At 42.6% G+C, this 21,443-nt stretch overlaps 3 protein-coding genes and 1 long non-coding RNA gene across 13 annotated transcripts in view; 2 read left to right on the top strand and 2 right to left on the bottom strand.

The window, feature by feature from the left end:
- IQCF6 (IQ motif containing F6) overlaps positions 1–21,443 on the bottom strand; it is a 127,253-nt gene that overhangs the window by 80,166 nt on the left and 25,644 nt on the right. For 2 of the 8 annotated variants that reach the window (XM_063608964.1, XM_055275254.2), the window contains one exon: positions 3,141–3,289. The exons of 2 other annotated variants lie outside the window; for them this stretch is intronic. In XM_063608964.1, coding sequence (XP_063465034.1) covers positions 3,141–3,170 — 30 coding nt within the window. In that variant the 5' untranslated portion in view covers positions 3,171–3,289. Of the gene's footprint in view, positions 1–2,918; positions 2,995–3,140; positions 3,290–19,177; positions 19,237–21,443 lie in introns of those variants that run through there. 4 more of the 8 variants (XM_063608969.1, XM_055275292.2, XM_055275258.2 and 1 more) reach the window with 4 other exon arrangements.
- IQCF2 (IQ motif containing F2) lies at positions 1,106–2,922 on the top strand. Its single transcript, XM_055275211.1, has 3 exons — positions 1,106–1,200; positions 1,374–1,466; positions 2,486–2,922. The coding sequence occupies exons 1-3, from the start codon at positions 1,183–1,185 to the stop codon at positions 2,867–2,869; spliced, it is 495 nt and encodes a 164-aa protein (XP_055131186.1). The 5' UTR covers positions 1,106–1,182; the 3' UTR covers positions 2,870–2,922.
- LOC134731348 (uncharacterized) lies at positions 17,244–19,378 on the top strand. Its single transcript, XR_010113559.1, has 3 exons — positions 17,244–17,400; positions 17,484–17,946; positions 18,033–19,378. It is a non-coding gene; the product is annotated as an uncharacterized lncRNA (long non-coding RNA).
- On the bottom strand, positions 17,370–19,266 carry IQCF5 (IQ motif containing F5). Of its 3 annotated transcripts, none has more exons than XM_063609006.1 (2): positions 19,178–19,266; positions 17,370–17,823 (listed from the first exon to the last, which is right to left on the bottom strand). In XM_063609006.1, exons 1-2 carry the CDS (start codon positions 19,179–19,181, stop codon positions 17,381–17,383), a joined length of 447 nt encoding a protein of 148 aa, XP_063465076.1. In that variant the 5' UTR covers positions 19,182–19,266; the 3' UTR covers positions 17,370–17,380. The 3 variants fall into 3 exon arrangements, with proteins under 3 accessions (XP_063465076.1, XP_055131320.2, XP_063465084.1); XM_055275345.2 differs by having other exon boundaries at positions 19,075–19,217; XM_063609014.1 differs by lacking the exon at positions 19,178–19,266 and adding an exon at positions 17,990–18,006.

Below are 21,443 nucleotides of genomic sequence, written 5' to 3'. Positions count from 1 at the left end.
GGAGGCTGAGGTGGGAGGATCACCTGAGTCCAGGAAGGCCAAGCCTGCAGTAAGCCAAAGTTGTGCCACTGCACTCCAGCCTGGACAACAGAGTGACACATTATCTCAAAGAAAGAAAAAGAAAGAAAGAAAATCACTTTCTCTTAGTGTTCAAATTTGTCACCATCAATATTTCCTTGTATTTATTTAAATTTCCCTGTGGCTATTTCACCTTTTTCATTCCACTTCATTCTCTTTCTTGATTACCCAGGTTGGTGAACTGTGCGTCTTTAAAACTGGTCTTGTCAGAATACTGCCTTTTAAATTTATTTTCCACTACCCATCTTTGTTTTCTATGTCATTAATTTAAGTTTTGATCTTTGTTTTACTGCTTTCCAGATTCATCTGGTGTATCTTTTTCTAGTTTCCTAAGGCTTTGTGAGACACTGAGTCGAGGGAAGACAGGAAGTGCTAAATCTCACCAGACACTGGAGAGTGATATGGGGATGCACCACCATGGTCCTGCCTGCTTTGCCATCCTGCTGATAATGAGAAGGGACTGTGGATGGACTTCACATGAGGAGAGCCCTGCTATGGAATGGCACTCAAGTGCTCCATTTTTCCACCCTCAGCTCTGACACATCTCTGACAGGAGGCAAGTAGACAGGTGGTACTGAGGACAGAGGCCATTTCTCTGACTGTCTCCTGTCTCTGAAGAGAAGGAGGAAGTAAAAGCTGAAGAGCAACAGGAATGAAGTCAGTGGCAAGACCAACCAGTGCCACTGACCAGACCTGAGATTGAAAGATTAACCCTCTCCCACCCCCGACTCTAACCACATGTGCTCTCAATCTATCACAACCCTTTCACATGGACCCCTTAGAGTTGAAAGCCCTTAAAAGGGCCAGGAACTCTTTCTTCGGGGAGCTTGGTTCTTGAGACGCAAGTCTGCCAATGCTTCCGGCCCAATAAAGCTTCTTCCTTCTTTAACCCAGTGTCTGAGGGGTTTTGTCTGCAGCTCATCCTGCTACAGTACAAGTTCCCCTGGAGTTTGTTTCTGATAGAGACACATCTCTGTGGCAGATGTCCCAATCCCTATGTCATAATGCAATTGTGAATTCAGAGCTCTCTCCTCACTCATGTTACTCATGCCAGACCTTGGGAAGCAGAGAAATCAGGGCTAATGAACCATCTAAGGACAGGCCATGAGGGTTCGATTTTGTGTAAGAGACATGGCCAGATCTATTAGGTGGACCAGGGGTGGGTGGGTATCTCCCTGGGCTTTACAGGACTTGAGAAAAGAGAGGATGTTAAAGTAGTAATTGTCTTTGTATAGAGCCATAGAGAGAAACGGTCTTAACTCATTTATGTATTTCCCATTTAATTCTGATGACAGACCAAAGGCAACTTAATTTTAGTTATAATTGAGGATGTTGAAGAAAGCATTGAATGGGAGATATTGCAGAAGAAGAAACAGCAGAAAATCAAGGTGAGAAGAATTCCATGTAGTTAAGAGAAATCCAGAACATTTATATCTACATCATGAAGTGTGGGATTTTGCCTCTTATGGATCCAGGGTCTAATTAGGAGTCAACTCAATGTTGGCTAATTTTTCCTCCATCCCCTTCTCAGTCTGGGCTGTCTGGATCTGGGCCTGACTGAGACATTGAGAGTGATTGGAAAGAATGAAAGCCTTGGGAGGCCGAGAGGGGCAGATCACGAGGTCAGGAGATAGAGACCATCCTGGCTAACTCGGTGAAACTCCGTCTCTACTAAAAATACAAAAAATTAGCCAGGCGTGGTGGCGAGCACCTGTAGTCCCAGCTACTCAGGAGGCTGAGGCAGGGGAATGGCGTGAACCTGAGAGGCAGAGCTTGCAGTGAGCCGAGATTGTGCCACTGCACTCCAGCCTGGGCAACAGAGTGAGACTCCTTCTCAAAAAAAAAATGAAAGCCATCAAGAAATGCATGAGGCTGAGAGGTGAGAATGTGAGAACTTGGAATTAGAGAGTAGACTGTTCAAAATATGGAAAGACTTGGAGTAGAATATGTGGTCAGGGTATTGAAAACTTACCATAGTATCAAAATATGGTCGTGGCAGACAGAAATCAGCCAGTGGTGGTTTGGGGCTGAAATTAGCAGAGAATTACCAGGCAGAAGGTTATGAGGCCTTTCCAAACGCAGTGAGCACCGAAGAGGTGAGTGTGACTAACAAGGTCCCACACATCCCTAATGCACCCTTCTAGTTACTAATGGTTTTTCCCTTGATCCATGCACGGCAGAGACAGTCTGGAGAAGGACTCTGTGACTCTGAGATTGAAGTGATGTGCCCACAGTGGCAGAGGAAGGTCACCACCTGGTCTGATGGCTCCTAGTCAGTGTCCTGCTAACTCCCCTGAACTCTGAGGAAGGGCTGTGTTTTAAGAGACAAAATACAGGCTCCTTCCAGGAAGATCCTAGAAGTTGGTGGCAGGAAGTTTTCTGACTGATCTCTCTTGTCTCTGCCTAGGAAAAACTTAGAATAAGAACAAAAGCAACTGTAAAGATCCAGGCCTGGTGGCGGGGCACCCTGGTGCGCAGGACACTGCTGCATGCAGCCCTCAGGGCCTGGATAATTCAGCGCTGGTGGCGGATGACATTGTTGAGGGTGCTGGAGAAGAAACGGCAGGCAGCTCTCATCGCCTATGCAACCAGAGAGAGGGCAGTGATCAAGCTCCAGTCTTTGGTCCGTATGTGGCGCGTCCGCTGGCGATACTGCCAGGTGCTCAATGCCATCTACGTCATCCAGGACCACTGGCAATGCCACGACTGCCAGACCTGCGCTCTCCTCCGGGGCCACTGTGTGGTCACAGCCACTCACCTGCAGTTCCACATTGAGATCATCAACTCCTAAGGGCTGGCAAGAAGGGCACTGTGTCAACTGTCCCTATTAAAGGTCTAACCTGGTCTGGTGTGTCTCACGGGCTCCCCCAGCTAATGGGATTCTTGAGACTTGGACCTTGCTGCCTCCTCTTCTCCCTGAGAAAGAATTTCAGTGAGGTTTGCCCCCTGGGTCCACGGACCCTGTTTTGGACTGACAATGGCCATAGGAAGCCCCAGTCTGCCCTGATATATGACAGAGCCAGAAGTCCCAGTTCCCATCCCCAGCCTTATTTTCTTCTCACCGGGGGATCTGGGAGGCAGTTGGGCTCCATCTTCCTGAAGATTCTGGGCACCTCTGCACATATAGATGGACTATTGGGCTCTGCTCTGTCAACCTAGAATCAAGGTCGGCCAGGGTCTCGGATGCCTCAGTTTCCTCTTTGGCAAGCACCTAGATGGAATGGCAATATTTGGCTGATTCTCCTGGGAGCAATGCAGTGTAGCCCCAGGTGAAGAATAAGAGGCTGGCCTTAGTGGCAGGTGGGGCTGGGGCTAGGCATGCTAATGATTAGGTGGTGACCCTAAGGACTAGTGGAAAACAGAAGTTTACAGAAGCTCATCTCTTCTCTACAATTTCCTCACTAGAACTCCTCTCCCCAAGGGCCATGTGACAAACAGGGCTCCCTCTGATATTACCCCTACCCCTACTCTTATCTCAATTATTGGTGATTTTATCATTGGTCAAGATGACCCTACAATCTCCTCCATTCTAACCTCAAATAAACTTTTCTGCTCTTCTCCTCAGCTATTCACTCCCACAGTCATACCAAAACAGTGCTATTCTATGGAACTTCTGTGATGATGGAAGTCTCTCTCTATGCTGTCCAATATAGTAGCCACTAGCCACATATGGTTGTGGTGCACCTGAAATGCACGTAGTGCAACTGAGGAGTTGAATTTTTTATTTTATTTAAATTTAAATAATCATTGGACAATGATGCTCTAGACCTCATCATCACCAATAATTGTACTATTGCTCAAATTGCTTTTTCTAATTTTCCATTCTTTGATTACTTTCTTCTTTCAGTTCACCTTTTCAATAACCCCAATATTTCTTCAGATATGATAAGGTCTTCCAGTTTATTGACCCTATCATTTTTTTACAGCCACCATCGTGACATGCTCTTGCATGTTTCTTTACCTAGTGCAGATTCCGTGGTTAATTATCATCTCTCCCCTGCACTACCTCACTCCCTTGGCCCACTCTCTTTCTGCAAACATGTATGAGGTGAAGCCAACCGTCTCCCTGTTCCATGCCTACAGAATAAGGGAATGTGGCTGGGACAAAACCAACAACCATGAGGCATGGCCTTCATTTATATTCATGACCACATATCTCAACTGGACTAATTTCCCAATGAATTTATCTAGTAAGTTTGCATTTATATTTTCTGAGTTGAATAATTTACACCACCTCCTCTCCAAATGTTTGTTATTTCGGTTGGAATAAATGGTGTCAGAAATGAAACCTGAAAAAGAACACTATTGGAAGGGATTGGCAATTCTTGGAACTGGTGTTCAGGACCCACTTGAGCCCTTTGAGTTCTCTGCTTTCAAGGCTTGCCTGTTCTTCCCTGATGAGTCTTCTCTCAGGCTGAGCCTCCCTCTTTTTGGTATTATTTGATATTATTTGGGATCTGATTTGGATCACTCAACCTTAATAAAGACCATACATCTCTCCTTGAATGATAAAAAGACTTTGCCTTTTCTGGTAAGTTCTTTCTTGTATAAAGATGTGTGTCTTTCTGAATTGAGTACTCTTGGTTTCTACAGAATTTACAGTCAGCCTGTGAGGCATGTCTTTTCTGGTTTGTGGAACTCATTTAATATTTTGATCAGCATGCATAGGTTACAATTTTTGCAAACACTCTTATACTGGTTTGTTTCGATTTGGTTTGACTCTTTTGTTTCTGAAAATCTTCTGAAAGCAAAAACAAACATTCTGGATGGTTGGTGCAGGATGGCTAATTAAAAGCCACTAGGGCAGTCACCACCATCTAAAGCACCAGCCTAAACTCCTGAAGTTCCCTAACAGGATTTATAGAATTTTCTTTGCTCTTGAGAGATTAATAAGAGACAGAGTGGAATTCTCAAACATTAAGGCATACCAGGTTTTCTGGGACTCCAGCTGGCTGCATATTATAGCCCACTCTTGTGAACATTTTAAAATTGATGAGCAAAATTATTTATTTTTATTTTTACCTTTTATTTTTGAGACAGTTTTGCTCTGTCGCCCAGGCTGGTGTGCTGTGGCACCATCTCAGCTGATTACAACCACCACCTCTTGGGCTCAAGTGATCCTCCCCCCTCACCCTCCCAAGTAGCTGGGACTAGAGCCATGTGCCACTGCACCTGGCTAATTTTTGTATTTTTGTAGAGATGGGGTTTCACCATGTTGGCCAGGCTGCTCTTGAACTCCTGGCCTCAAGTGATGCTCCTGCCAGAGCCTCCCAAAGTGCTAGAATTACAGGCAGGAGCCACCACACCTGGCATCTGATGAGCAAAATTAAATCAGGAAAAATTCAGAACTGAAATGATCAATATTCTAAAAACCTGCAATTGTAAAGTTAACATGTAGGGTCTTCTAAGTTCTCTGTCTGTTTTTTTCTGCCTACTTTGAACCTGCTGACTTTTCTACTGGTGTTGAGATAAAACCTACTCCTTATGGCATTCTGGCCAAGATTTTTTTAAGCCTTAAAGGGCTTTCAAATTAGTGGCTTTACAAATTATAACAGCTTCACAGTAACCAAAACTTAAGACACTTTTTAGAACTATAAATTTAGGGCCAGGCATGGTGGCTCATGCCTGTAATCCCAGCACTTTGAGAGGCCAAGGTGAGCAGATCACCTGAGGTCAGGAGTTTGTGACCAGCCTGGCCAACATGGCGAAACCTCATCTCTACTAAAAATACAAAAATTAGCTGGGAGTGGTAGCAGGCGCCTGTAATCCCAGCTACTCGAGAGGCTGAAACAGGAGAATCACTTGAACCCAGGAGGTGGAGTTTGCAGTGAGCCAAGATCACACCACTGCACTCCAGCCTGGGCAACAGAGTAAGACTCCATCTTAAAAAAAAAAAAAAAAAAAACTATAAATTTAGGTTTGCCTGACTAATAATTGCATGTGGTAATAGAATGCTTAATTGAAAAATTAGTAATCTCAAGGAAAATGTACTAGATAAATGTTTATAAAAGTTAGGCTCTCACATCAAACTGGTCAAAATCTTGAGTTTGTAGCCATGCTATAAGGCATCTCTGTCCAGCATAAAAATTTTACTTTTTCGGCCACACAGAGGCCAAAGAGAAAAAGCCAGAAAAAAATTGCTAAAATTTTTCCTCTCCTGCATATGCTAATCAGGAAACCAGACCAGCAAACAAAAGATAGATTTGTTACTAGTTCAAGAATACTTGGAGATTTTGTTTTCCTTATACAATTCAGCCAGTCTTAGCTAAAATGTAAACATGGAAAATTTAACCCTAAACTTTGAAATTTAAAAAGGACAAAAAGAAGGTAGGAGTGAAAGAAGCTTTTAAAAATCAATCTGCCATGGAAACTGCTTTCCCCAAAATCTTAGTTCACAGGCTTCATTAGAATACCTATAGGGAAAACAAAGTTAAGCCATATGAGTAGGTTCCTATTTTGTCCAAAATGTAATTTAGATCCAACTGTCTTTTATAAACCAGTGAGTTTGTGTTATTGTCTCATGAAAAAATTCTAAAATGAAAGCTGTGGATCTCTCTCTCTCTCCTTCTCTCTCTCTCTCTCTCCTTCTCTCTCTCTCTCTCCTTCTCTCTCTCTCTCTCTGTGTGTGTGTGTGTGTGTGTGTGTGTGTGTGTGTGTGTGTGTGTGTGTGTGTTTGGATCTGTTTATGTAAGAATACATGTATTATATGTTTTGTCAACATGGTAAAATCTGACATAGTCATTCAGAAATCCCTTAAATTTGTTTTATTTAGATTGAATTAGGCAAGCGGGACATATATAAAATATATAGGAATTAACCCACATGATTTTTAGTTCCTGTGACTTAAGTAAATATTTAATAAATAAGCTAATTTAAAAATTGTTAGTAAAATTTTAAAATGTGTTCAAAATTGTCAGTATACATTTTTTGCCTGGATTTACTGGTCAGTTTTATATTTGTCTCTAAAAGATGTTTAAAGTGTCAGAGTTTGACACAAAAGTTACAGAACCATAAATCCAGCCTAAAACAGAATTTTGTTTGTTTGTGTAATTTTTCATAAATAAAACCAATTTAATATGTTGGTTTAGTGAAAATAGCTGTATCTTCTGAATTACCAGCAAAATATCCATATATTTAACTTTAAGGTTCCTACTTAGGTGAACACTTGATATCACAGGCTATAAAAATGGTTAACAAGAAAATAATTTGAAATAATGACTAGTTTGTCTAATATTCCATTTCTTGTAAGTAATACAAGTAAGCACTAAAAATAAATAAATAATGCAAATATAAGCTAGATAAATGCATATAAATGAAATTTTTATGTAATTTGACATCTTAAAATTATGTTAAATTAAATAATAGATACCCACTAAATGTTTGGGTTATTTCCAAATAAGACTAAAAAATATTAAAACAAATTGCTGAACATAAATATGAGTTTGTTCTTGGCTTCTTAAATTTTATAGAAAGCCTAAATATATTTTAGTCTCTTAATACACATTTTTAAACTATGGGGAAACATGTTTCTAAAAATTATAAAATGGTTCTCATTTATGAAATACTGATATGTGACAGACAATTCAAGATTTCTTGTTTCCGGCCGGGCGCAGTGGCTCATGCTTGTAATCCCAGCACTTTGGGAGGCCGAGGCAGGCGGATCACGAGGTCAGGAGATCGAGACCACGGTGAAACCCCGTCTCTACTAAAAAAATACAAAAAAAATTAGCCGGGCATGGTGGTAGGCGCCTGTAGTCCCAGCTACTCGGAGAGGCTGAGGCAGGAGAATGGCGTGAACCCGGGAGGTGGAGCTTGCAGTGAGCCGAGATTGCGCCACTGCACTCCAGCCTGGGCGACAGAGCGAGACTCCGTCTCAAAAAAAAAAAAAAAAAAGATTTCTTGTTTCCAAGGTTTTCACTACAATTTAAGGTTACTAAGAGTTAAAAATTCTAGTTGATATATAATTGGCATGTAAAATGTGCCAAAAAAGTAAGATGTGCTTCATGTACCCTAAAACTTAAAGTATAATAAAAATAATAACAATAATAATAATAATAAAATAAATAAATAAATAACCATTGACTTTTAAAAAATGGGAAAAGAAAGTAAGATGTGCTTTTGATCAGAAAAAATATATAAGAAAAACAATAAAATATGTTCTTTATTTTAAAATAATTCACCTAATTTTGAAGCTATTTAAAGGTTATTTGAAAATATGAAACAAGGTAGAAAGGAAGCAGTGAAGAAAGTTATGGATATGAAGATGTATTTTTGGTAACGAAGGTTAAAAAGAAAAGATAATATTTTTGTATAAAAATCTTGTGCGACATGTTTTTGTCCTAAAGTAAAATCACTGAACATTTAAGAAAGAGGAAGTATAGGCTGGGCGTGGTGGCTCATGCCTGTAATCCCAGCACTTTGGGAGGCCAAGGTAGGCAGATCACTTGAGGTCAGGAATTTGAGACCAAGCTGGCCAGCATGGCAAAACCCCATCTCTACTAAAAATACAAAAAATTAGCTGGGCATGGTAGGCACTTGTAATCCCAGCTACTCAAGAGGCTGAGGCAGGATAATCACTTGAACCCAGGAGGTGGAGGTTACATGCCACTACACTACACTCCAGCCCGGGCAACAAAGCAAGACTCCAAAAAAAAAAAAAAGAAAAGAAAAGAGGACATATAGAACAGAGCAGACAGTTCAAGTATGTCATCAATGGTCTCAGAAAGTCATAAAAAGTTTAATGAAAGAGTTTATTAAAGGAATTTTGTGTGTAATTAGGTTGGCTGTAATTAGAAGGGAATTATTTAAGTCCTTCTAAAGATTAAGCTTCAATATTAAAAGTATACTAACACAAAACTAAAAAATATGGTTCCCAATGTTACAATAACGAGGTTTTCTTAAAGTATTAATTTGCTCTTAGTAAAATTGCAAGAAAGACCCTAGGCTGTATTGCAGAGATGTGACTTTGTCTCACTGCAGCCTCAAACTCCTGGACTCAAGTGATCCTCCCATCTCAGCCTCCCGAGTAGCTGGGACTACAGCTCCCACACCCAATTAATTTTTGTATTTTTTGTAGAGGTAGGCTCTCACCATGTTGCCCAGGCTGGTCTCAAACTCTTGGGCTCAAGCAGTCCTCCCACCTCAGCCTCCCAAAATGCTGGGATTATCGGCGTGAGGCACTGGACCTGGCCTGACATTTTCATTTTTAATACTGAAATGTGTCTTTAACAGTCATCTCCTAATCTACAGTTTCTATTTCTTCCTGATATGTATTTAAATTCCCTACTTTCAGGTTGGAAATGCTGTATACCATTTTTTCATACAAAATGGTAATTTCATTTCTTGAGGTAAAATTTTTTTTTGAAGCATCTCAAATTTATATCTCAGAAGTTCAACTTTTGCTGTTCTTCAATGCACATAGTTTACAGGTCATACACCATTGCCTTTCAGTCTCCTCCCCCTGAAAAGGTATATCTTTTTGCTTGGATGGGGTGATCACTCTCTTCTTCAATCTTTTTACCAACTCCAGTTCTAATTCTATTTTTCCTCCAGTTCTAACTCTATTGTTATGGCCTGATGCTGAAATGTTTATCTTGAAGGTCTAAAAAAGCAATGTTTTCCTTGAGTATATCTTCATTCTCTACTCTTGTCTTTTCTTAATGTGTCTGAATTTTTCCATGTAACCAGGACACTACTCATACTGTTACTAAGAGCCATGTATTTTCCTGCTCAAGGTACTAGTTTCCTTGTTTATATTCCCTTATAATAGTGTAAACTCATAACCCTGAACACCCTCTTCCTATGTCTGAATAAATTCAAGTACCCTTTTATCAGGTTGAATTCCAGACTATCTAAATGGGCTTCCTGTAATGAAAAGCAATTACCAAGAGATGTGAAGGACCTCTTCTTCGAGGAGAACTACAAACCACTGCTCAATGAAATAAAAGAGGACACAAACGAATGGAAGAACATTCCATACTCATGGATGGGAAGAATCAATATTGTGAAAATGGCCATACTGCTCAAGGTAATTTATAGATTCAATACCATCCTCATCAAGCTTTTAAAAGTATACTACACAAAACTAAAAAATATGGTTCCCAATGTTACAATAACAAGGTTTTCTTAAAGTATTAATTTGCTTTCTTCACGGAATTGGAAAAAACTACTTTAAAGTTCATATGGAACCAAAAAAGAGCCCACATAGCCAAGACAATCCTAAGCAAAAAGAACAAAGCTGGAGGCATCATGCTACCTGATTTCAAACTACACTATAAGGCTATAGTAACCAAAACCGCATGCTACTTGTACCAAAACAGATACACAGACCAATGGAACAGAACAGAGGCCTCAGAAATCACACCGCACATCTACAACCATCTGATTTTTGACAAACCTGACAAAAACAAGAAATTGGGAAAGGATTCCCTATTTAATAAATGGTGCTGGGAAAACTGGCTAGCCATATGTTGAAAGCTGAAACTGGATCCCTTCCTTACACCTTATACAAACATTAACTCAAGATGGATTAAAGATTTAAATGTTGGACCTAAAACCATAAAAGCCCTAGAAGAAAGCCTAGGCAATACTATTCAGGACATAGGCATGGGCAAGGACTTCATGACTAAAACACCAAAAGCAACGGCAACAAAAGCCAAAATAGTCAAATGGGATCTAATTAAACTAAAGAGCTTCTGCATGGCAAAAAAAAACTACCATCAGAGTGCATGGGCAATCTACAGAATGGGAGAAAATTTTTGCAATCTACCCATCTGACAAAGGGCTAATATCCAGAATCTACAAAGAACTTAAACAAATTTACAAGAAAAAAACAAACAACCCCAGCAAAAAGTGGGCAAAGGATATGAACAGACACTTCTCAAAAGAAGACATTTGTGCAACCAACAGACATATGAAAAAATGCTCATCATCACTGGTCATCAGAGAAATGCAATTCAAAACAACAATGAGATACCATCTCACAACAGGTAGAATGGCAATCATTAAAAAGTCAGGAAACAACAGATACTGGAGAGGATGTGGAGAAATAGGAACGCTTTTACACTGTTGGTGGCAGAGTAAATTAGTTCAACCATTGTAGAAGACAGTGTGGCGATTCCTCAAGGATCTAGAACTAGAAATACCATTTCACCCAGTGATCCCATTACTGGGTATATACCCAAAGGATTATAAATCATTCTACTATAAAGACACATGGACATGTATGTTTATTGCAGCACTGTTCACAATAGCAAGGTCTTGGAACCAACCCAAATGTCCATCAATTATAGACTAGATAAAGAAAATGTGGCACATATACACCGTGGAATACTATGCAGCCATAAAAAAGGATGAGTTCCTGTCCTTTACAGGGACATGGATAAAGCTGGAAACCATCATTCTGGGCAAACTATCACAAGGACAGAAAACCAAACACCAAATGTTCTCACTCAAAAGTGGGAGTTGAACAATGAGAACACATGGACACAGGGAGGGGAACATCACACATCGGGGCCTGTTGGGGGACAGGGGGCTGGGGGAGGGATAGCATTAAGAGGAATACCTAATGTAAATGACGAGTTGATGGGTGCAGCAAACCAACATGACCACAAGACCCTGTCTCCAAAAAGATAAAAAAGAAATAGCACATTAAATGGAATATATTCCATGACCAGGCAGGATTTATTCCTGGGATGCAAGGATGATTCAATATATGAAAATTGCTCAATGTAATATACCACATTAACAAAATGAAAGGGGAAATGCATAATCATCTCAATTTATGCAGAAAACAAAACATCTGACAAAATTCAACACCCTTTCATGATTGAAAAACAACAACAAGGCTGTGCACGGTGGCTCATGCCTGCAATCCCAGTACTTTGGGAGGCTGAGATGGGCAGATCACGAGGTCAGGAGATTGAGACCATCTTGGCTAACACAGTGAAACCCCGTCTCTACTAAAAATACAAAAAATTAGCAGGGCATGGTGGCGGGCGCCTGTAGTCCCAGCTACTCAGGAGGCTGAGGCAGGAGAATGGCGTGAATCTGGGAGGCGGAGCTTGCAGTGAGCCACAATAGCACCACTGCAGTCCTGCCTGGGTGAAAGAATGAGACTCCGTCTCAAAAAAAAAAAGAACACAACATGAATAGAAGGAAATTACCTCAACATAATAAGGAGTATATGGGAAAAGCCCACAGCTAATAGTTGGTGGCAGCCAAAGCAACTTTATCTTGGATATTAATTCACCATATTCACTCCCAATTAACCCCTGGTTGCAGGAATGCTTCTGATATGATTTGGCTCTGTGTCCACACCCAAATCTCACCTTGAATTGTAAAAATCCCCTTGTGTCAAGGGTGAGACCAAGTGTAGGTAATTGTGTCATGTGGCAGTTTCCCCCATGCTGTTCTTGTGATAGTGAGTCTCACAAGATCCAATAGTTTTATAAGCATCTGGCATTTCCCCTGCTTGCACTCACTCTGTCCTGCCACCCTGTGAAGAAGGTGCCTGCTTCTCCTTTGCCTTCTACCATGATTGTAAGTTTCCTGATGCCTCCCCAGCAATGCAGAACTGTGAGTCAAGTAAACTTCTTTATTTTATAAATTACCCAGTCTCAGGTATTTCTTCATGGCAGCATAAGAACAGACTAATACAGCTTCTAAGATTTCTACTTTATCTACTTTTACTGTAAATCCTTCCCTAAGGCAGATTCACATAGCATTCTCACCTTTTCCTGAGAGGTTGGTTTCAATCATCTTACACATTCCTTCCCTGTGGTAGATAAGCCCTGGGTCCAGAGGGTGATGGTACAGGGATCCACCATCTTATCTTGCTGCTACCGGGGACACAGACATGGCTTCTGTTTGTAAGGCCATATTAAATGTTTCTTTCTAAGAAACTGGATTTGTCATCCTCTTTCTTCAACCTCTCAGTTTCCTCAGACTTTGGGGACAGGTTTCCACAGACCTGCTCACCACAGAACATATCCTCAATGGTGGAAGACTGAAAGCTTTTCCTTTAAGATCAGGAACAAAGCAAAATGACTGCTTTCACCACTTCTATTCAGCATAGTATTGGAAGTTCTAGCCAGGACAACTAGGCAATAAAAAGAAATAAAAGGCATCTAGATTGGAAAGGAAGATGTAAAATTATCTCTGTTTACACACAATATGATTTTATATGTAAACCCTGCAGATTACACACACACAAAAAAACCTTAGAATAAATGAATTTCAGCAAAGTAGTAGGATACAAAATCAACACACACAAAAATCAGTTGCACTTAAGGGATAAAAGACTAGAGAAATTGATAAATAAAATTTTTTAAATTTAAAAAAATTTAAATCAGTTGCACTTCTGTACACTAACAATAAATAATCCAAAAGGCAAAGTAAGAAAACAATTTCGGCCAGGTCTGGTGGCTCATGCCTGTAATCCCAGCACTTTGGGAGGCTGAGGCAGGCAGATCACAAGGTCAGGACATCAAGACCATCCTGGCTAACACAGTGAAACCCTGTCTCTACTAAAAATACAAAAAATTAGCCAGGCGTGGTGGCGGGCGCCTATAGTCCCAGCTACTCAGGAGGCTGAGGCAGGAGAATGGCGTGAACCTGGGAGGCAGAGCTTGCAGTGAGCTGAGATCGTGCCACTGCACTCCAGCCTGGACAACAGAGTGAGACTCTGTCTCAAAAAAAAAAAAGAAAAAGAAAGAAAACAATTTCATTTACAATATCATCAAAAAAATACTTAGGAATATTTTTACCCAAGGAAGTGAAAGACTTGTAATTTGAAAACTACAAAATGTTGCTGAAAGAAACAAAAGATGGCACAAACAAATGTAAGGACATCCTGTGTGCATGGACTACAAGACTTCATATTGTTAAAAAGCCAGTACTACCCAAAGGGATCTACAGATTCAATGCCATCCCTATCAAAATCCCAATGACATTTTTTGCAGAAATAGAGAAATTATCCAAAACTAGAGAGAGGTATGAAGAAAAGAAAAAAATGGATTCTAAAATTTATTAATCTTTTTTTTTGAGACAGGGTCTCACTCTGTCGCCTAGACTGGAGTGCAGTGGTGTGCTCTGGGCTCACTGCAATCTCCACCTCCTGGGTTCAAGTGATTCTCCTGCCTCAGCCTCTGGAGTAGATGGGATTACAGGCGTGCGATACCACACTCAGCTAATTTTTGTGTTTTTAGTAGAGATGGGGTTTCACCATGTTGGCCAGGCTGATCTCAAACTCCTGACCTCAAGTGATCCTCCTGCCTTGGCCTCCCAAAGTGCTGAGATTACAGGCATGAGCCACCACGCCTGTCCTAAAATTTATATGGAATCTAAAGAGACCTCAAATAGCCAAAATAATACTGAAAAAGAAGAGGAAAGTTGGAGATCTCACACTTCCCAAATTTCAAAACTTATTACAAAGCTACAGTGGTCAGTGTGGTACTGGCATATTAGACAGATCTCTAAGCCAGTAGAATAGAAGAGAGAGACCAGAAATAAACCTTCATGGATATAGTCAAATAATTTTCAACAAGGGTGCCAAGTCCATTCAATAAGGAAAAACAGTGCCTTCAACAAATGGTGATAGGAAAACTGGATATCCACAGGCAAAAAAAAAACGAAAAGGCACCCTTACATTACACCATATATAAAAATTAACTCAAAACATATCAAAGACCTAAACGTAGATATGAAGCTATAAAACTCTTAGAAGAAAACATAGAGGAAAACCTTCATAACACTGAATTTGGCAACGACTTCTTGGATATGATACCAAAAGAACAGGCAACAAAGAAAAAATAGGTAAATTCAGTTACATCAAAATTTAAAACTTCTGGCCAGGCGCGGTGGCTCACATCTGTAATCCCAGCACTTTGGGAAGCTGAGGCAAGCAGATCACCTGAGGCCAGAAGTTCGAGACCAACATGGTGAAACCCTGTCTCTACTAAAAATACAAAAATTAGCCAGGTGTGGTGGCATGCCTGTAATCGCAGGTACTCGGGAGGCTGAGGCAGAAGAATTGCTTGAACCCGGGAGGTGGAGGTTGCAGTGAGCCAAGATCGTGCCACTACACTCCAGCCAGGTGACAGAGAGTGACTCTGTCTTAAAAAAAAAAGAAAGAAATTTAAAACTTCTTTGCATCAAAAGACAAAAACAACAGAGTGAAAAGCAATCCATAGAACGGGAGAAAAATCTTTATAAATCATATATCCGATAAAGTATTAAAATCCTACAACACACTAACAGGACCAATAAACCCCAATTCAAAAATGGGCAAAGAATTTGAATAGACATTTTTCCAAAGAAAATATTAAATTGCCAACAAAAACATGAAAAGATGTTTTTCACCACGAATCATTAAGGAAATACACATCAAAAATAATGAGATGCCACTTCATACCCATTGGAAGGACTGTGATAAAAAAAGCAGAGATAACAAGTGTTGAGGAGGTGGGAGAAATTGGAACACCTGTGCACTGCACTGCCGGTAGCAATATAAAATGTTACAGCAGGCCGGGCGCGGTGGCTCACGCTTGTAATCCCAGCACTTTGGGAGGCCGAGGCGGGCGGATCATGAGGTCAGGAGATCAAGACCACAGTGAAACCCCGTCTCTACTAAAAATACAAAAAATTAGCCGGGCGTGGTGGCGGGCGCCTGTAGTCCCAGCTACTCGGAGAGGCTGAGGCAGGAGAATGGCGTGAACCCGGGAGGCGGAGCTTGCAGTGAGCCGAGATTGCGCCACTGCACTCCAGCCTGGGGGACAGAGCAAGACTCCGTCTCAAAAAATAAAATAAAATAAAATAAAATGTTACAGCTGCTATGGAACACAGTATGGTAGTGCACTATGCTAATGTGTTGTCCACACTAAGTTTTGCCTCAGTATGGTGACCTCCTAGGAGCAGGGCACCACCAGGTTTCCCTAGTAGGAGTGAACCATCCCAGGTTGGAAATGGAACAGGTCAAAATTCCCGTGCTGATCAGTAGTGGGATTGCACCTGTGAATAGCCACTGCACTCCAGCCTGAGCAACATAGTGAGAACTTGTCTCTTAAAATAACAAAAACAAAACAAAAAAATTAAAAACAGAATTACTATATGATCCAGCAATTCCACTTCTGGGTATATACCCAAAAGAATTGACAGTAGAGTCTTCAAGAGATATTTGCACATCCATGTTCATAGCAGCGTTATTCAAATAGCCAAAAGGTGAAAGGATCCTGGTGTCCATCCACAGATGAATGAATAAAATGTAGCACATACATACAATGGAATATTCAGCCTGAGGAAGGAAAATGTGACACATGCTACAATATGGATGACTCTGGAAGACATTATGCTAAGTGGAATAAGCCAGTCACAAAAAGAGAAATACTGTATGATTTCACTCATAGGAGGTACCTCGAGTAGTCAAATTCATAGACACAGAAAGTAGAATGGTGGTTGTCAGGGGCTAGGGGAGGGAGGACTAGAGAGTAATTGTTTAATGGGTACAATGTTTCAGTTTTGCAAGATGAAAGAAGTTCTGGAGATGGATGGTGGTGATGGTTGCACAACAATGCGAATGTACTTAATGCTACTGAACTATACACCTAAAATGGTTAAAATAGTAAATTTTATGTTATGTATATTTTAACACCATGTTTAAAATAAATCTTTAAAATTTATTTTAAAAGGCTGGGCACAGTGGCTCACACCTGTAATCCCAGCAACTTCAGAGGCCACGACAGGAGGACTGCTTGAAGCCAGGAGTTTGAGACCAGCCTGGACAACATAGTTAGACCCCCATCTCTACAAGAAATGTTTAAAAAATTAACCAGGTGTGGTGGTGGGCATCTGTGGTCCCAGCTACTCAGGAGACTAAGGCAGCAGGAAAGAGTTGGAAGCTGCAGGAAACTGTGATTGAACCACTATGCTCCAGCCTGAGCAACAGAGCAAGAGCCAGTCTCTATAAATGAATGAATGAATGAATGAATAGCAAAGGATGACACAGTCTTCCATGCTGCACAACCACAGGGGGTTCCATTTACATAGTCTCCCTAGAGTTGGTTGACTTGGTGACCCTGAAACCCCAACTCTTCTATCTATGGCAGACATTGCTAATCAATCACAAGTCCTACTCATCTCAGACAGCTTTCAGAATCCTTCTCCACATGGAACCCAAGACAACCCCTGCTGATTCCTCACAGCTGACTTGTGACATGCCTAGTATTTCCCATCATTATCTCAAACAATGACCTCCTGAAAATACATCTGACGAAGAGAGCTGGGGACACAGATAAAGCAGACCTGGTCATTCTTTTAATGGAAGGGGTATGCATTGTTGTAAGGTACAAGCCTGTGAGCCCAAAGAGATTTCAAGTTGAATATGAAGTTGGTTTTCTTTGAGTTCGTAGTGGCCCTCAATAAAGACACAGGAATGGCAGCTGTGCCAGCGCCAATAGACCTGGATGATGCGGACAGCGTTGAGCAAACGACAGTAACGCTGGCGGACACACCACATGCGGACCCAGGACTGCAGCCTGACTGCTGCCCATTCCTGCTGCACATAGAACTCCAACACCATCCTCCGCCTCTTTGCCAGCAGCTTCTCCAGCACCTGCCTCCACCAGCACTGAATGATCCAAGCGCTGTGGGCTGCGTGCAGCAATGTGCGTCGCACCAGCATGCCCCGCCACCAGGCCTGGATGAAAACAGCTGCAGACCTTTCTGTCATGATGGTCCTCTCTTCTGGGCCTTACAAGAGAAAACAGACACGCTCAGGGTATGCCAGGAAGGGGCCCTGATCCTCTATCAATGATGGCTCCTTCCTCTGAAGTTCAGCACCTGGCAGGGCAACAGCTGAACCCAGGAGACCAGGTAGACCCCCCTCTGCCACCCACAGGTCAGTGGATGTGCTCACCTCACTTGACCTCTGAGTCTCAATGTCCCCATCTACAAAATAGGTGTACATCTGCCCTAGCTACCTCACCCCATTTTCCATGGACCTTGCTGGCCAGTCTAAAGCAAGAACACTGTGACTTAGAGGTAAAAGAGCTGCCATCTACCTGGGATCCATGACTCTTCCCTTCAGAGCCCTCCTACCTGCTGGAGAAGTGGTGTCCTTTGCTCCCCCTGCCCTCTTTGCTCTGACTTCAGGTCAAACCCACAAGCTGCTGTGTTCCCTCCTCTTCATCAAAGTAGTAACAGATTCCTCCACCTCACACACATTGTGAACAGCTTGAACTTCAGCTATGCATGCATCTGCACAAACATGCACACTCCACACACTAACACACATTTTGCCCCTTGGTCCCTGCATTCCCCACAGTCCCCATTTGCAGCCCCCAGCCCTATGTGGTCTGGGATCACACTCCTCTGCCCCACTCCTGGCCACAATCTCCACTCTGTATCTCAGCCAGACTCACATCTCTCTGCCTGATAAGAAAATGGGGGCAAGAGACAGCCAATCCCCATTCATTCCAGCTCTGCATACCCTGACGTTTCACCCCAGTTTTTCTGGGACACCCTGATTGATGTCAGGTAATGAGGACAGGTGCCTGTTTCCCTCACTGAAGCCACTCTTTGTACAATAAATTACAGGGTCATAGATCTTTGAGTCACTCTGCTGGACCACAGGGGTCAGAGATGTCACTAGTTAAGGCTCTCTGGACCCAGCCACCCACGGAGTTGTGGGTAAAGGTGTGGCCTGGTAGGGCTGACGGTGTTGGGGGTGGAGTCGCTTCCCTCTTCTCCCCTTTGTTCCTTCCAGCTCTGTTCTATCGATGTGATTTCATCATTATCTTTGATGATCATTTAAAACAGCTTGCCATCCTTCTGGAATCAGAATGTATGGGGGGAAATAGGGAAGAAAGTGAAAGGTGCTCTCCCACTGCTAGATGCCAAGTCAAACACCGTTCTCACTGTTTCTAGACAGCTTCCTGGCTTTCTCTAGGACTTCAAGCATGGAGGGGGGGGTCCTGTCATGAGTAACTGTGGGGAACTTACTCTCCCTTCTCAGAAAGCTAGTGTGGTTCTGACTGCCTCTTACAAAACATCTGACTGGGGACAGGTCATAAAATCCCCACAGGTCTGGACTTTACTAAATTACCCATGGTTAGGGGCTAGATGGTTCCATCACCCTCCGGCCCGCACTCCTCAGATCAGGACTCCAACAGGAAGAGTGGAGGAAGGGCGGGACCTGTGATGTCATAAGGGCACCTGTGATGCAGGCACCAGGACAGCTTCCAGCATATGAGCCTCTTCTAAGGAAAACCTAGAAGACCCCAAGTACTGACCCATTGACACAAAGGTATATAATGCTGCTCATTAAAATCTGGCTTGTAGTCATTAAATGCCTTTCAGTTCCTTTAAACACTGGTATTCCAAATAACTATTAGAATGGGTTTGCTCTCTATGTACAGATATAGAAAAGTACAAGATTTTGGGCTGGGCATGGTGGCTCAAGCCTGTAATCCCAGCACTTTGGGAGTCTGAGGTGGGTAGATCACGAGGTCAGGAGTTCAAGACCAGCCTGGCCAACATGGTGAAACCCCATCTCTACTAAAAATACAAAAAAAATTAGCCGGGTGTGGTGGCATGCACCTGTAGTCCCAGCTACTCGGGGAGGCTGAGGCAGAGAATTGCTTGAACCTGGGAGGTGGAGGTTGCAGTGAGCCGAGATCGCACCACTGCACTCCAGCCTGGGTGACAGAGTGAGACCTCATCTCAAAAAAAAAGAAAAGAAAAGAAAAGAAAAGAACAAGATTCCGTAAGTGAATCAAATCAAGATGAAAGGCAAGGTGATACCAATATAAACACACATTTATACACACGTGCTGTAAAGGCATTATCTTACAGAAAGGGAATAGGAGGATGTACACAAAAACTAACAATATCTCTGATGAGGACGGTGGAATTGGAGGGACACGACAAACTCCTTCAGTGTCCCTAAGGCCCCTATGTCTGACCTATCTGCAGGTCAGTCTGTTTTTAGGCACCTGAGAGGACAGGACACGCACAGGCCGGAAAACTCCCTGAGGCCCCCAGGACTAGCCTGGGCTCCATCCAAAGCTCAAATGGGTTCAAGTGCTCTCCTGTCTTCCTCTGTCCCTGAACACCTCAAGGCCATGATCAGACAGATGAGGGTGGTCACTGCATAAGCAGGGGCCCTTTCTGCCTGATCGCAGCCTCTGAAGACCCAGCTGGACATGGTGAGGCACAGCCCTGGGGTCACTGAGGAGTGCACTGGGAATGTGTAGGGTGAGTATGGGAGAGGCCGATGTGGATCTATAGGGGGAATGTAGGGAAGAGGAGGAGGTGCTTTGAGGATGGCGGGTGTGTCGGTTTGAAGTTAATGGAATGAAGGAGTGGGGAAGACAGCAGTGAGGTGGGGGATGGGGAAATAGTGGGGTACAATGTGTAGGACAGGGAAGGAGCAGGAAGCACCTATTTGAAGATAAAGATCTTGGCCAGGCCCCCGGGAGACCTGTGTCAACTTAGTGCCTCCATCAGTCTGGCTCCAGAGTCAAGCCACTAGTCACCACATTCCTGTCCATGGTGATAGCAATGCAGTGATATTAGCCCCACTTCGCAGCTGAGAAAATGGAGGTGCAGAGATCATGCTTGGCTCACCTCACCCAGTTTCATAGCTGGTCAGCTGTGGAGCTAGCATTTGGTCCCAGCTCTGCTCCACACTGAGCCTTGGCGCTAAACCACCACATCATGCAGATCCCAGCATCTCCATGTTTTCCCAAAGCTTCTGGTTGTCATTGTTTCTAGAAAAATCCCGCTGAAAAACCTCCATCCTGAATCTTAAAAAATTAGCCAAGCAAAAGAAGCCAGACTCTGAAGAGGGCACACCGTGTGAATCCATGTGTGTGTGCACTGCAGTGGAGACAGCTGTCATCAATGGGGACACAGCAGTGGTTGCCCAGACTTTGGGATGGAGACTGAATGGGAATTCTGTGGGTAATGGAATGTTGTAGATTTTTTTCTGTGTTTTTTTTTTTTTTTTTTTTTTTCGTGAGACAGAGTCTAGCTGTGTCACCTAGGCTGGAGTGCAGTAGCATGATCATGGCTCACTGCAGCCGCAACCTCCTGGGCTCAAGCAATCCTCCAACCTCAGCCTCCAGAACAGCCACCACACCCAGCTAATTTTTGTATTTTTTGTAAAGACAAGGTTTCACCGTGTTGCCCAAGCTGGTCTCAAACTCCTGAGTTCAAGCAATCTGTCTGCCTTGGCCTTCCAAAGTGCTGGGATTACAGACATGAGCCACCACACCCAGCCTAGAATGTTCTGTATTTTGGTTGCCAAGATGGTCACACAGGTGTATAAACTTGTCCCCAAAAAATCAATGAAATGTACATCTAAAATG

The sequence above is a fragment of the Symphalangus syndactylus genome, chromosome 1 (assembly GCF_028878055.3).
Source record: "Symphalangus syndactylus isolate Jambi chromosome 1, NHGRI_mSymSyn1-v2.1_pri, whole genome shotgun sequence".
Classification (NCBI taxonomy): domain Eukaryota; kingdom Metazoa; phylum Chordata; class Mammalia; order Primates; family Hylobatidae; genus Symphalangus; species Symphalangus syndactylus.
This window is presented reverse-complemented; position numbering and strand designations above follow the sequence as displayed.